This window comes from Carassius auratus, chromosome 31 (genome assembly GCF_003368295.1).
Source record: "Carassius auratus strain Wakin chromosome 31, ASM336829v1, whole genome shotgun sequence".
Taxonomy (NCBI): Eukaryota; Metazoa; Chordata; class Actinopteri; order Cypriniformes; family Cyprinidae; genus Carassius; species Carassius auratus.
In genome coordinates, this window is record NC_039273.1 from 18,500,440 (window position 1) to 18,517,075 (window position 16,636).

General features: G+C 36.9%; 1 protein-coding gene across 1 annotated transcript in view; it reads right to left on the reverse strand.

The window, feature by feature from the left end:
• Positions 1-2,471: 2,471 nt before the first annotated feature.
• Positions 2,472-16,636, reverse strand: part of srp68 (signal recognition particle 68) — a 109,425-nt gene continuing 95,260 nt past the window's right edge. Inside the window, exons 12-16 of the mRNA XM_026213987.1 lie at positions 12,956-13,050; positions 12,590-12,719; positions 8,124-8,199; positions 7,550-7,602; positions 2,472-3,761 (exon numbers count right to left, since the gene is read on the reverse strand). Coding sequence (XP_026069772.1) covers positions 3,534-3,761; positions 7,550-7,602; positions 8,124-8,199; positions 12,590-12,719; positions 12,956-13,050 — 582 coding nt within the window. The 3' untranslated portion in view covers positions 2,472-3,533. The remainder of the gene's footprint in view (positions 3,762-7,549; positions 7,603-8,123; positions 8,200-12,589; positions 12,720-12,955; positions 13,051-16,636) is intronic.

Sequence of the window (16,636 nt, forward strand, 5' to 3'; positions counted from 1 at the left end):
CACATTACAGTCCTCATGCACTATGACAATCACGAGTGATGTTCCATAAAGCTTGATACTTTACTTACAAAGAAGAAGAAAAAAAAATCAACAGAACACTTAAGGAGTGGCTGGGATTGGATGAGGACAAGTCACATTGGGGTGTGGTACTTGCATGTATATAGACACAAATGTTTTATTTGGGGCTTTTAAATGAGCTGTCTCCTTCAAACAAAAGAAACCAAACAATTGTTGAAAGACATTTCATTTCAAGTTTATGTGCTTCACATTGATTAAATAAAAATTTTAGTTGACAATAACATTTCTGTCCTTTGATATACAGGTGCTGGTCATATAATTAGAATTTCATCAAAAAGCTGGTTTCCCTAATTCCATTCAAAAAGTGAAACTTGTATATTATATTCATTCATTACACACAGACTGATATATTTCAAATGTTTATTTCTTTTAATTTTGATGATTATAACTAAGGAAAATCCCAAATTCTGTATCTCAGAAAATTAGAATATTCTGAAAAGGTTCAATATTGAAGACACCTGGTGCCACACTCTAATCAGCTAATTAACTCAAATCACCTGCAAAGGCCTTTATATGGTCTCTCAGTCTAGTTCTGTAGGCTACACAATCATGGGGAAAACTGCTGACTTGACAGTTTTCCAAAAGACGACCACAGTCCACTGACCACTGACACCTTGCACAAGGAGGGCAAGACTCACAGAGCTCTGTGTCCAAGCACATTAATAGAGAGCCGAAGGGAAGGGGTGACATGTCATCTGCTAGTGTTGGTCCACTGTGTTTTCTGAGGCCCAAGGTCCACGCAGCCGTATACCAGGAAGTTTTAGAGAACTTCATGCTTCCTGCTGCTGACCAACTTTATGGAGATGCAGATTTCATTTTCCAACAGGACAACACCAAAGCTACCAGTACGTGGTTTAAGGACCATGGTATCCCTGTTCTTAATTGGCCAGCAAACTTGCCTGACCTTAACCCTATAGAAAATCTATGGGGTATTGTTAAGAAGAAGATGTGATATGCCAGACCCAAGAATGCAGAAGAGCTGAAGGCCACTATCAGAGCAACCTGGGCTCTCATAACACCTGAGCAGTGCCACAGACTGATCGACTCCATGCCACATTGCTGCAGTAATTCAGGCAAACGTAGCCCCAACTAAGTATTGAGTGCTGTACATGCTCTTACTTTTCATGTTCATACTTTTCAGTTGGCCAAGATTTCTAAAAATTCTTTCTTTGTACTGGTCTTAAGTAAGGGTGCTTTCACATCTCTAGTTCGGTTCATTTGGTCGAACACATGGCAAACAATTATACATTGTAGCATTTTTCAGCTTTTTTTGATTCCTTTTCACACCACACTGATTGCTTTGGTCCGATCCAGTTGAAACGAACGAAAATGTAGTCCCATGACAACATCCACATCACTCATTGGCCATTAGAATGTTGTTTTCAAGCCATATCTGCGCTTCATTATAGAAATGTATTGTTTGCATATTGTGGTGTATACAAACAATGTATACACAATGTATGCAGTCTCTCCATAGTTGTGTTATCTTTGTGTTGGTTGCTGGCTTTCCCTCTTATGTTGGAATTTTCCCGCACGTAAAATCTGACCAATCGAAAAGCAGTTTAGGAAATACGTCATGGCCAATGAGCGACGTGGACGTTGTCATGTGACTACATTTTGGTTCGTTTCAACTGGATCGGACCAAAGCAATCAGTGTGGTGTGAAAAGGAACCAAAAAAGCTGAAAAATGTTACAATGTATAATTGTTTGCCCTTGGTTCGGACCAAATTAACTGAATTAGAGATGTAAAAGCACCCTAATATTCTAATTTTCTGAGATACTGAATTTGAGATTCTCCTTGTCAGTTATAATCAAAAGTTTCACTTTTTGAATGGAATTATTGAATTAATACATTTTTCTAATTATTCTAATTATATGACCACCACCTGTATAACCAATTAACCCATTACGAAACATCACAAAATCCAAGTTGCAACCAAATTAGGAGAAAGCAGCCTTCTGACAACTTAGTTGAAACTCCCTTGTGTGTAACATTCCTCAGACCTGAAATGTACCCTGCCTGGAACGCTGTGCATGTGGTCAGGAATGAAGATGAACAGATGACAACAGAAAGCTGTCAAGAGCTATGATAGAGATCTACTCGATACTTCTTAATCATATAGATGGAAAGTGACTGAAGTTTAGTCTAGACTCGTGCATTTGGTATGCTTACAGACCAGAGTTCTCCTAAACAGCGGTAAAATATTTTGGCTAAGAGTTTTCTCTTGAAACCTATTCACAAAGCTGCGGAGACAAACTTTTACTAAGGAATATAGAGAAGTCGTAAGCTAAGAGAATGGGCAGGGTTGACCTCGTTGCTATGGATGTCAGCATGCTTACTAACCGCATGCTTATCTGTCAGATAATTATTCATAGAAATATTGAGTCCAATGTTATGTTGCATATAAACAGCCATTTAATTAACATAGCCTGATTTGCATGTATAGAAACACACAGGCAGACAAACCTTTAATATCGGACCCAGTTCAAATCCATGGTACATGCAGTGATAAAAAAAATGTTATATTTTCTTCTTCATACTAAAAATCATTCAGTTTCATAATTTATAACATCCTATCCATTTTAACAGGATCATCATAATGGTTTAATGTCTGTTTATTGAAGATTAAATGAATTCTCACCAACATTTGCTCACAAAACTAACAAAAGGAATAGAATTAAAAAAAAAAGCAAAAACTTATCTGCAAGTTTAAAGCAATTAGTTAGAACAAGGGAATCTTTAAAACAAAAGATGCAAATTATAATATGAAAATCACAAAACACTAGCAAATCTTTTGCTTCCTCTTTATGGCTTTGTATTAAGACGATAGTTTAAAATATAAGTCATGATTTGTAAACAAAATTATGCCAGTGTATATTTTTAAGGTACATTACAGATGACATATCATATAGTCCTTCAAGGTATCTATACATCAGACAGGATAACGATGAGAGTATTTCCTGTGTTATGTCACAGCTGATTGTTCAAGTGACCGTAACAATCTAATACAATAAACATTGAGTTCTTCATATCATCATAATGACTGATCACTAAAGCCCACAGTTGGAACAAATATTTTAGATTCTCAGCGGTGTTAAGTATAGACTTCTTCAGTGAAACAATCAGCCCAATTTTGTAATGTGCTAGGTAGACTGAAATTTAGGCAAACAAAGGCATCTTAAAAAAAAAAAATGGACTAAACAAACTCTGGATGACAGAGGATATAGAAGCATTAAACATTACCACTGATTAATATACTTGGCAGGTTTTATAGAACCAAAAAAAAAAAAAAAAAAAACTTCCAAACAGGCTGCACTTACACCGCTTAAATGCCAATTATAGCATATTTTGGGGAAATGGTTTGACTGTGTTAGGATCCATAACTCTTGGTCTTGAGGAGATATTTATATTCAGATGACTTCAAATACAGACAAATAGGGTAAATAGGGCAAATTTAGCTTCCAAAGCCAAAGAAGCCTCTGAAATAGCCAGTGATGCCACCCTTGCCCTTTTGCTCCACCTTGTCATCAAGAGGTGGAAAAGCCACATGGTTGAGAGCTAGGTCAAAGAAAAGAGGCTTGCATGGAATTGGCTGGAAATCTGGAGGGAACTGCACCAGATTGGGCTGCTTGCTCAAGAGGGTGGGATCTAGCCGGAAATGATCCAAACGGTCATATAGAGGCTATAGATAAAACAGAAAAAAAGCTTTAAAATTCAAATACTTCTTACAAGACCACCTCATAAATGTATATACAAACAACCATCATTCACAAAACACACTCCCTGCCTTTTGCATGTTTGCTTATTTGTTACATTTTCATGGAAACCAAATACATTGCATGCTGATTTCCAAGAAGGGATACTGTGAAAAGATGACTTGAAATGTATGCTACAATAATCCATTTTCAGCAATTATTGGGTGAACCTTCCTTTAAACCATTAAAATTTAGCATGTCATGAGAAAAGTGCATAACCACTACTTATTTCAATTTCTACACTACTTATATTTCTGTGTAGAACTTAAATTCAGATAAAGGCTTAATTTCTGGATTTCATGTTATGTGTGTGCTTAACTCCATTCATGAGAATGGCATAGTTTTATGTAAAGGTTTGGGCACCCCTGATAATTATAAATGTATAATTTGCTGGGCTTTCGAAGCAACTTCATTTGGATATAATTTATACCTTATGAAAACAGCAACATTTCAGTTCTGATATAACATTTATTGAACCAACAAACAGTGCAATGTAAATCATAAATACAGAGAGGTTCAATAATTTGGGCAACCAATGTAATCACACCAATATTTTGTAGAACCTCCTTTTGCTAAAATAATAGCATGTGGACACTTCTTATAGCCACTGAATTCTGACTGTAGGTATTTTGGAACATTCTTCCTTACAAAATGTCTCCAGAGGATCATTGCCCTGACTCTTGACTGACTCTTGAACACGGTTCTAAAGAATCTGCTGATACTGGATGAAATCCATATTACTCTCAACTTTTACAAGGTTACCAGTACTTGTGCTTGGAACCCTTTTTTTTCTGCCATGCAAAATGCTTCTGGTTGTGACCAAATTACTCTTAGTTTCATCTAAAATAGTACCATCAAAATAATTCTGGTTTGTCTAAATGAGCCTTTGGATATCTCAGACAGTTCAGCTTGAATTCTGCGGTTCCTTGTGAAAAGTGCACTGGACTGTGGAATGATGTACAATGACACTACCAGCAGCAAGATGTTCTTGAAGCTCTTTGGAGGTTGTCTTGGTTTTGTCTGTGGCCATTCTAACCATTCTTTTCCTTTCCGTTTCAGATATTTTTCTCGGCCTACCACATTTCCTTCAAAAGGACTGTTCCAGTGGTCTTCCATTTTCTACACTATATTTCTGATAGGGGAGACCGAGACCTTAAACCTTTGTGATAATTTTCTGCATCCTTCTAATTCATATTTACAAATATTCCTAGTTTTTAGGTCATCAGGAAGTACATTTGAGGTTCCCATGTTGCTTCTTTCCAGTAAAGAATCGAAGAAATGCACAACTAGAAAATATCAACTTTAAATATGCTTTTCATGATTGGTTGAACCCAATGCTTGAAGTGGGAAAAAAAAAGTGTCGGCACACCTTTTAAGAATTTTAAATATAAAATAAATAAGTACATTTAAATTTTCATAATTCAATGTTTTAATCATCAGAATCACTTAACCTCTGACCACTGCATAATCAAAAATACCTTCAGCCAGCATCCATTATAAAATCTTGCAATCTCGCTAAAAAAGAAAAAAAAAAAAAAAAATTACTGACGTCTGGACCAGAGTCATATATTCGGTCTATAGTCTGATGAAATCGGACACGTTTTCTCTGCATTATAGCGCCGTTTTGAACTTACTGTTTGAATTTGCTTACTGGATCCATGGATTTTCCAGATTTTAACCAGTTTAAAATGTGATCGCAAAAACCTGATTTCAATTGGTATGGTTTTGTTTTCGTTATGTACTGATTTAAATAAGTATACAATAATAATTATTATTCTACCAATCTGCACTCCTCCCCTGACATTCTCGTGCCCCACACATCGAAATCCACTGACTCAGCATGCATTCATTCACGTGTTGAGATGAGAGGTGATGCCTCCTGGTAGTGTGATTTACATAGTTATTTCTAAGAAGATTTTAAACTTCTGACAAGCAAGTACAGACTCTAAGTGCCGGCAACATATCAGAAGTGGTGGTATGCATGAAAAAGTGTCTGTATGCTAAAGACTAAAATATCGAAGTGCTAAAGTCAATCAAATAAATTATATGTGTTGCTATAAATACGATTAGCATTATGTAACTGCAGGTATTAAAATAAACTCAAATTAAAAGGATGCCCAACTTTTGCACTGTATTTTTCACATTTGATTTTATAACTCAATTCTGCTACACCAAGAATTTCTATTATATATAAATTCAATTTTTTTTATGTCTATGAAATGGAGACAGTTAATTGCCCATAGGGTAAAAGAGAGAATGTGTATGTCTGTGTGTGTTAGGCCTGTGATGGACCAGCCATTCATCCAGGGTGGATGAATAGATGAATAAATTATGAAAGATAACTGATTGGAGTTTTTCTATGTTAAACATGCCTTCTGCAAGCTATATTTCAATGGCTTTACAAAAGTGGATACATGTCCCACCCACAAATGATATGTCCCACCCACAAATGATGCCTATGCTTTCATTTCAAACCCCTATGCTGTTATTTCATCCATGGTGCACAAAAATAGAGAATTTTGTAGAATCTTTACAGGAGCTCTATGAAGGAGCTTTTTTGGTGTGCTGGTATCCTTTGGTGCTTGACAGATGTGGTCACTATGAACTGGAAAGAGTCCTTCAAATACACAGGTTTGAATAAAACAAAACGTAAATGACAATTTCATCTTTTAGATAATTATTCATTTAAATAATCCCAGAGTGAGTGCAGGCAGGGGCGTCGCACCCATGGGGGATGTGGGTGTTTTAACACCCACACTTTTCCCGGTGAGAGGGTTCAACACCCGCACGTTTTCTGCAGTTTTTCCGCAGTTTTGCACAAACGCCTTACTACAGTCGCTCCTCCGTTTCTCTGACCGCTCTGTGTCTGCGCTCGCTGCGGCTGCCTCCTCCTCCTCCCCCTCCCCCCTCCATCTCTGACACTTTCATTGAGTGTGACCGGCTGATAATTGGCTGCTCTGCCTTAAGTCCCGCCTCTCGGGGTGTTATTGGTCATCTCGTGCTCAGGAGGCGGGAACTTATGGTTATGGTTATTTACATCTCCCTTTTCCAGGTATTTCGAATGAGTGTTTATGCTTTCGAGGTTTTTAAATAAGCTTGAAATGTGTTTGGGAAGATGTTCTGTTATCGTTTTGTTGACATATCGAGTGTTTTCGGTATTATATTTTGTTTTTAGACTAATGCCAATTGCTATTATTGGTATACTGTTATTATAGCTGTTGTTTGCATACCTGTTGAAGAACTATGAAAGAAAAGTGTTAATTATTGTAATGTTTAAAAACAGTAAATTGTTACATTATTTATACCACCAGAGAAAACGCTTTATGTGGGCATTTTTTTTTCTCCCCTTTTCTGATTTTTTTTTTTAATGTAGGATTATTTTTTTCCCAGCCAAACGCTGCAAGCCGGAAATTCCGGCAAGGTGCCGGAGAACTTTCAGCCCTGCATTTTGTACCCCTCTGTCACTGTATTCATCCTTTTTATTTTTTATAAACAAACCACATCCATCCCCCACACTTTTGAAAAGCTTGCTACGCCCCTGAGTGCAGGACACCATGAAGTTGCAAAACATACAAAGCAATCTGCCAAACACCATAGCACTGTTACTTTAAAAAAAAAAAAGTTAATTACAAAATCTATATATAAAAAACACCTTTATTTTAATTCATCTGGGGCAAACTAATAAAGCTAAAGTCTTTCCATTTCTCTCTCTTACCGTGTTGTCTTTAATCTGCTGCTGTGGGGGCACCTCAGTAACATCCTCTGTGTCTAAAACACAAATACAATGTAACAGTCAGTTGCAGCTAACAAAGCTTTCAAAACCTATGGCAACTCTTTCTGCGGAAGGGCAGAAGGTCAAGACCTTTTCTGTCTCATTAAGGGGATAGTTCACCCAAAAATGAAAATTCTGTCATTAATTATTACTCAATCTCATGTTCCAAAACCATAAGGACCTTTGTTCATCTTCGGAACTCAAATTAAGATTTTTTGATGAAATACGAGAGCTTTCTAACCCAGCATAGACAGCAAGGGAACTACAAAGTTCAAGGCCCAGAAACATAGTAAGGACATCCTTATGACATCCATGTGACATCAGTGGTTCAACCATAATCTAGGCAGGAAGTCATGGCCTAGTGGTTAGAGAGATGGAAATGAGCAAAGGTCTTTTGGGTTTGTAATGACATGAGGGTGAGTAACTTCTGACAGATTTTTCATTCTTGTCTGAACTATACTTTTAAGAATTATTGAATCCTTGTGCAATGGAAATGGTTGTGGTCATGCTCACCCACCTAAGATGGCTGCAGCTTGGAGGGAGTACTTTTCAGCACTGACCTCAGCAATCAGCTCCTGGACATCAGGAAGATCCTAAGAGAAATGTAGTAACAGTATGAGGGCTAAACTGAGTGCCAAAAGGTTTATGTAGTGGAACTCATTGAATTATAGGTGTATCGTATTGTATGTGTCCAATAAAAATTTCCTTCGGGACAATAAAATTTATCTAAATGCATATCTCTTTTTCAACTGGAAGAACTACATAGCTACTACATCTGTTTGAACTACATCTGTTTTCATGATTTATTTTACTGATCAAGCAATCTTGTGGCAGGATATGTGTTGAGAAGTTGTACAATAACACCAGAAAATTGCAGGATTTTCCCTTTCAATGGTATGATTTTAGGGTCAGCCAAAATGACATCTTTAAAACCAACCAGAGTAAATGTAAAGCATGAATAAACATTTCTATAGCTATACCTTGCCCTCTTTGGTTTGCTGTTAATGCTGTTAAACTGCATGAACGTATGTCTCCTTAAATAACCACAAAGTTGATACAACTGAAATAAGATCGCCACTTATCTTTCAATAAGATGCATATTTAAGTTGTGTTCTTTACAATAGCAACAGGACGAACTCCCTTTACATTTTTCAGTATTGTCATTGGACAGCAGAAAAGAAAAGATAAAGACCCTTATATGATGAAGAATTGCATTTGTTGTTATGAATTTTTACCCAAAAAAAAAAAAAAAAAGCTTTATACATCTAAGACAAAGTATGCGCTTCAAATAAACAACTTGATGATCCATTGGTGTGGATGCTAATCTTCTATAGATAATGTTCTTGATGTAAAAAATTTTCAGTGAACTAACACTTTAAGTTTAGCATTGTTTGGGCTGTTAAATACTGAGATGATATTTAAAAGGCACCACCACGGCAAAATGATGACCAAAAATTCTCTCTACACCAGTGGTTCCCATCCATTTTCAACTAGCTGCCCACACAACCAGACACATATGCAGGGGTTAAAGTGGAAAAAAGTGAGCCTGAACTTTTTTTTTGGGGGGGGGGGGGGGGGGGGTTTGGAGAGAAACTCCACAGACAGACTTAATTCAAATATTGACTATAATAACAAAAATACAGTAACAACAGCTTAAAGTGCTTACAAAATTGGTAAACAGACTGAGATAGACATGAATCTCTTCAATGATTATGTTTGGCACCATTTATTTAAAAGTACTATGTCAAATAAAGTGTTTTCTTCTAAACAATAACAAGTGCTTAAAGTGCTTAAATAATTAAGTGCTCAAAGTGCTAAAGAACTGAACTGCTAAACTGAAGATTAGAAGTGAAATCAAGGCTATCATCACTTTATTTTCCTGAGATGTAACTCGCATGTTGATTTGAAACCAACAGGTTAGTTAATGCTTTTATTTTGTCTTCTGCCAGTTTTCTACACAGGGTGACCAGTGGCTGTGAAATTCTGAATGACAAATCATGTTCTGGTATAAATGTGCACAAACATATTTTTTAATTGCAGACATGGTGATGTCATAGACAACGGTGTGTCAGCTAATAGTTGCTCCCGTCTAGAGACCTGCACTCCTGCGGTAGTACCGCGGTACCCAGCGCCACCGAGTGCGGCGCGGGACAATATTTGATTGGTGAATGCGGACGCTGGCGGCAAGATATTATTGTGTGCGGGTTGCGGGAAAATAAAATTATTTGTGGGACTCCCGCAAAGTGGAAATATCTAACAAAATAAAATAACTAGAAACAAATAGACCTTCATTTATAATAAAATAAAATAGACTTTGCGGAATGGGAGGATGCTGCGGATGATACCATAGACAGCGACGTGCAATTAGATTCCGAAATAGCGAGATATTTAAGGGTCAAATTGGATGGATTAGAAGCACGCAGACCTCTCAACAGTGAACGACATGATATTCCTGCATGGGCACAAGTGGTTGTACAGGTTTTTTTTTTTTTTTTTTTTGTAAATTCAGTTTATTTGTATTTATTTATTTATTTAGCTAAATATTTAAAATTGGTCTATTTTGTTATTGAGGAATAAGGATATTTTTTGTTAAAATGTTTGAAGGAATTGCGCAGGCCCCATAAGATACTTTTCCTTTGAACGTGAAATAAATCCAGGTTTATTATTTTATAATTTATTAGGCTATATAGCCTAATTATTATAGGTATATATTTTTTATTTACATTTCTTACTTTTTTTTTTACTGTGTTTCTATGTTCTAAAGTTCCTTGTTCATGTTCATACTTTTAATTAAATGCAAATAAATCGAAACATTTATTTTCCGTTTCTTTTTTAAATTTATATTCAACAGGGGAGCAAGTGAAAAAATAAAAGAGTAGCAGGCAGAATATGCAATGTAGGCTATTAAAAAAAAAAAGAAAAACTGCTATACGTTTACCCGCGGGATTTTGCGGACGGGAGCAGGAGAAAATAACACATTTTTGTGGGAGCGGGGTATCCCGCGCAGGTATCTACTTCCGGCAACGTCGTGGTAAGTTTGAGTGCACAGGCAGCGGCTCTATTAAGTGTACCTAGATGACATTGTGATTCATTCAGATGATTGGGTACAACACTTAGAAACTCTCAGAGAAGTTTGTAGTCGTTTAAGGACTGCTTCATTGACACTAAATCTGGCAAAGTGTGAATTTGCTAAAGGTACAATTACCTATTTGGGTAAGCAAGTTGGTCAGGGACTGGTAAAACCAATTGATGCTAAAATAGCAGCTATTCTTCAGTTTCCTGTTCCATCTAATAAACGTGAACTAAGACGTTTTCTGGGGATGAGTGGTTACTATCGAGCTTTTTGTTCAAATTTTTCCACCTTGGTCTGTCCACTCACAGATCTCCTCAGTATAAAACAAGAGTTTGTGTGGTCTACCGAATGTCAACTTGCTTTTGAAGCAGCAAAGGATCTCCTTTGTCAGGCTCCTGTTCTCTCTGCACCTGATTTTACAAGGACTTTCAAATTACAGGTGGATGCGAGTGACAATGGTGCTGGAGCTGTATTGTTACAGGAGGATCAAGCTTGTGTTGAACATCCTGTCTCCTATTTTTCTAAAAAGTTCATTGGAGCTCAACGGAATTATAGTGTAATTGAAAAAGAGGCCCTTGCACTGTTGTTAGCTCTCAAGCATTTTGATGTGTACCTGGGTAGTAGTATTAGTCCTATTGTGGTATATACTGATCATAATCCCCTGGTGTTCCTCTCTCGTATGTCAGGTGCTAATCAACGGTTGTTACGGTGGTCTCTTACTCTACAAGAGTACAGCTTAGATATTCGTCACAAGAAGGGGGTGGAGAATGTTATGGCAGATGCCCTTTCAAGAAGTTAAGAATGGTACCCGATTAATGTATCCACCATCTAGGAGATGTTTGGGTTGACGTCTTTATTTTGTTTCTTATTTTTATTTTATTTATTTTTGCATTCTTAGTGGTGGGGGTGTTACGTCCTGTGGACGTATTTGGGGATTGTGCTCTCTTGGGAGAGTGACTTCACCTACTGGGCAAGTTCGGCATTGCATGTTTTCTTCTCTTGCTCTTTCTGTCTCTCTCTCCATTATAGATCACTAATTGGATTCCAGCTGATGTCCATCATTCATCAGTACTGAGTGAATGCTACAGAGATCCAAGGTGTACAAGATGGCAAAGAAATGATGCTGGAGGACTGACGGCTACGCGCTCACTCTTTGTCCTGATCCAGATTGGTGTTATTTTGTGTATCTCAGTGGGACCAAGTGGGGTCTTTATTTCCCCTTAACTTTGTGAATGAACTTGTCAATTACAAACTATGAGAGAGTGTGTGAACGTTATGGTGGGTGTGTTTATGATTCTTTTGTGTTATTTTCTAATTTATGTAAATACCTTTGTCTTTCTTAGGAAGCGGTAGGGAGAGGGTGCCATTTGTTTTGAATATATAATATTGTTTATGTTTATGGTAGACAGGGAGATAGGTAAGACTCATTTATTTTCTTTCTTTTTAGTTAAGGTTATTTAGAGTTTCGGTGTTTTAGCTAGAAGGTTTTTTGTTTGTTATGTTGGCCTGGCCCTCTCCTGAAGATTTGCTTCCTCTTGTTATTAATAAATTAAGTTATTTGCTTAATTTAGTGTCTGTGCTTTTCTGGATCAGGGGATTGATGTGACCGTCAGACTTTTTATTTATTTACATTTTGTTACGACGTCATTTAACCCCTAGACTAACAGTGAGGTTCGTAACAATTATGTTAAGACATTTTTACATATATGAACAATATAATTATTTATTTTAATAGTAATTGGCAGCTCACCTGCAATATCATCATGACCCACTAGGGGGTCATGCCCCAAGGGTTGAAAACCACTGCTCTACACAATTACACATGCTAACAAAATCTATAATACACTTAATATTTTTAGATTCAATGTCATCACAATTTTGTAAGGAAAGTAATGTGTAGTGTCTGGTACCTTAAGGCTGTTATTGAAGCTCTTGGCTTTGGACTGGATCTCTCTTGTATATTTCAGAACCCTTTCATACAGAACCAGAGCTTCACTCCATTTCTTCACCAGAACATAGGACTGAGCTATATAGAAACACCTGTCCAAAGCACAAAGACAAATATTTCAAAAGTATTCCTATTTTTTCTACTTTAACAGGGGACTGGCAGAACATGTAAGCAAGCACACATGGTCTTGTTTCTGTATTAAGATGTGATCACAAAACCTTTCAGCCCCTATTTCCACCTGACCACTTGTGATTAGAAAACCAAACATGCATTATAATACCAGGTGGAATTAGGGCCATACATAAGCAGTCATCAAGGACTAACTCACCTGTAAGCTTTGTATACCAGAGTCTTGAGTGCTACTTCTTTCTGGAAGGTGTGGTCCTCCTCTAGACCCTGCAGTGATGACAGCTCAGCAAGACTCTAAAGAAAGAATATATAAAATACAGTAAAAAAGAAAAAAAGAAATTAGAAGCAATAGGCATAACAGGCATACAGCTCAGGTGTGTGATGTTTCATGCTTTAATTACTCCTCTTGATCCTTTGCCTGCTACTCACATTTCCTGCTAAAGACCATTACATAAAAGTCAGTTTTAATCACTTTTGTCTTTTGAATGTAGTTATTGCTGTGATGTAACAATTTGCTGTGATGTAACAATACATTGTGCCACAATATATTATGGTACAGAATGTTACAAGCCGCATATTGGATGATATCTAGGATACTTTATATTATTAATCATGGTATAGTGTTAAACAATGTTGAGTTAGGTGAAATGTCTTTTCAGTGATCTAATCAAAAGCGATCAGATGCATTACCCTCTCTACCTGGCATTAACATGTATTTCAAATGCATTTTCTGTGACAATTTGTGTTTGATTTGATTGATTGCGGCTCTTAAATATTATTGAATAAACAAATATCTTATGCAGCCTATGAGTGAACAGGATTAGAAGCAAAATGAAAACCGAGGGTAAACTTTGAAATCACTTGTTTTTATTTCACAAATAGTTTGTTACCAGCAAGTGACTCATTGTTAAACTTTTTAAAAAGCTTTCAAACTACATTCTTTTTTAATCTTTAAAAGTGCAGTTTGTAAAATGTAAAATTTTTGGCACATAATGCTCAATAATGCTAGGAATGCAAAACATTAATATACAATCAATTAATTTTCAATAAATTATAGTATTGGACTTGAGTTTAACTTAAATCTGAGTCTTTAACCATTCCAGTTTGAGTCCAAAATGGACAGAGTTGGATTTGAGATGTCAGAGTCAATATATTTTCTTGTTTTAATCTTTAAGGGATACTTCACCCCAAAATAAAAATGTTGTCATTCCAAAACCCATAAAAGCTTTGTTCATCTACGGAACAGGATTTAAGATATTTTGGATGAAAACCGGGAGGCTTATGACTATCCCATAAACTGCCAAGCAAGTTACACTGTCAAAGTCCAGAAAAGTATGAAAGATGTTGTCAGAATAGTCCATCTGCCATCAGTAGTTCAACCATAACGTTATAAAGTGACGAGCATACTGTTTGTAAGAAAACAAAAATAACAACTTTAAGGGACAGTCATAAGCCTCCCAGTTTTCATCCAAAATATCTTAAATTGTGTTCCGAAGACGAACGAAGAATTTACGGGATGAATGTGAATTACTATAGGGCTTGACTTTAATCAATTTATCGACTGAAACGTAAACATTCTTATTTTTTAAGTGAAAAGTGCTGAACATGCACAGTAAATGGGCACAAAATAAATGTGTTGGAATTTTGTACAAACTGTCAAATAAGTTTATTGAAATTAAGCAAAGTGAAGTTTTATTTGAAAAAGAATCCAATCTGTTTTGTCACTGAATGAAAATACTATAGTGCAGGAAAAAAAAAAAAAAACCTGCTCAGGAAGATCATTTATAAATGAAGGTAAATAACAGTATTTGAAGGGTCTACACTACAACAGCTCAAGGCTGTCAACATTGAGCAAAAAGGCCATCGTTGCAAATCTATTTGCCATTCATTTCAGAAGTAGTGTGAATGCTAAATTATAGGGCCCGACTGATATCATTTTGCTGATATTATCGGCTGATATGAGGCTGTCGTTGATCTTTTTTTTTTTTTTACAGAACACAATGCAAATCAAATGCTTCTGAATGGTGTAATTACTTAGATTGCCAGCAGAGCATGCTCCATTGTTTGTTACTGGTGACCCAGGTCAGTGTAGTGTAGAGATGTCACGGATGAGCTCAAACTTCACTCCAGTCTGCTGCTTCAAATTATCCACCCACCCACAACTATATATAATTTTATCAAATTATAATGATCTTAATTCTTAGTTTTGCCTGATGATATGATGACTAGATGGTTAATTTTTAACAGAAGATTCAGTGACATTAGAGACTAGAGCTGATCTGTGCATCATGGCACATGTCTGCAGCACATTAAATCCTATTTTAGAGCCACTGGAGCTGAACGAGGCCACTCAGTCAATGCTGGTGTTTATACTGGCCGTGCCCTTGCCCAGAACTTATGCCTATCACATCGGTCACATCACGCAGCGCAACAAAATACAATAGATTTCCATTTTATTTTGTTGCGCTGCACCGCTCGCATCCGGTGTAGAATAAAACCCATTATAATCAGTGGTGTTGTCTACACTGGATGCCGTAAACTGATGCATCATTCCTGACACACAAATTCAAATGATTTTCAATGGTAGCTTTGCCGTGTCCTGTTGCGGCGCAGACACAGTGCATCCATAGAATCATCACTAATAATGAGTATTTTGTCGCGCTGCGCCATCGTGTCCGTTAGACAGGGTGTATTTAGTTTTCATATTTAGGCTACTTTCTTGTTTAAATATATTATTTATTCAATATTTATTTTAGTGTTTTGCAGGCTGCGTATTCACTGACGGACATGCTAATTAAAAAATATATATATTACATGCATGCACAATTTTAAGGCAGCTTTAACCACCTTTCTGGTAACTCCATGACTTACCGTATTTTCCTGACTATAAGTCACACTTTTATGCATAGCTTGGCTGGTCTTGCGACTCATAGTCAGGTGTGACTTATCAAAATTAATTTGACATGAACCAAGAGAAAACTTTACCGCCTACAGCCGCGAGAGGGCACACTATGCTGCTCAGTTCTCCTGTAGCCTCTTCCTGAAAACATAGAGTGCCCTCTCGCAGCTGTAGATGGCAATGTTTTCTTTTGGTTCTTGGTTCTAAATAAATGCGACTTATAGTCCAGTGGGACTTAAATGTTTTCTTTCCTTGTCATGATGTATTTTTGGACTGATGCGACTTATACTTAGATGAGACTTATAATCCGAAAAATTCGGTAACTGACAACGACACTGCATGTAATAATAGTTTGCGTAATAGTTTATTTCGCGGTTTGGTATGAAAGGATACGCATGAGAGGCAGCACGCAGTGGCAACTTTGTGCATGGAACTGAAGAGCATGCACTGCAAGCACAGGACCATTTCCACGCTCACTTGACTTGTGCCTGGTCCTGAAGTGGAGCATGCGTCCGAAACATCTTTATATATTAGTGGTGGGCATAGATAATTTTTTAAAATCTAGATTAATCTAACTGTAATCTTGGAATTAATCTATATTAATCTAGATTAAAATGGTTCATTTGAATTCTGCCGAAGGCATTCAGAATATGTGTGTTACCCAAATAAAATAATGACTAAAAGTAACGTTAAGTCTTTGAGAATGGGTTTCTCAAGACAGGTGGGTGCATTAGACCAGGGGCTCATCTCCTGTTTCCAAAATGCATCACAAAGTGCTTGAGAAAGCTGTAAACTAATTCCACATTGCACAAGGTGCAAACAACCTTACCCGTTTCACACATACTAAGTCTGCAGTGCGTAGGCGTTTTGTATTTTTTACGCACCCATTTTAACAGATTCCAGCGTTCAAGCAGTTGCGGTCTGTCAGTGTGTTCCAGGAGAATTGCGTCTGCAGCAGTGCAGAGAGCGTTCATGTAGCGA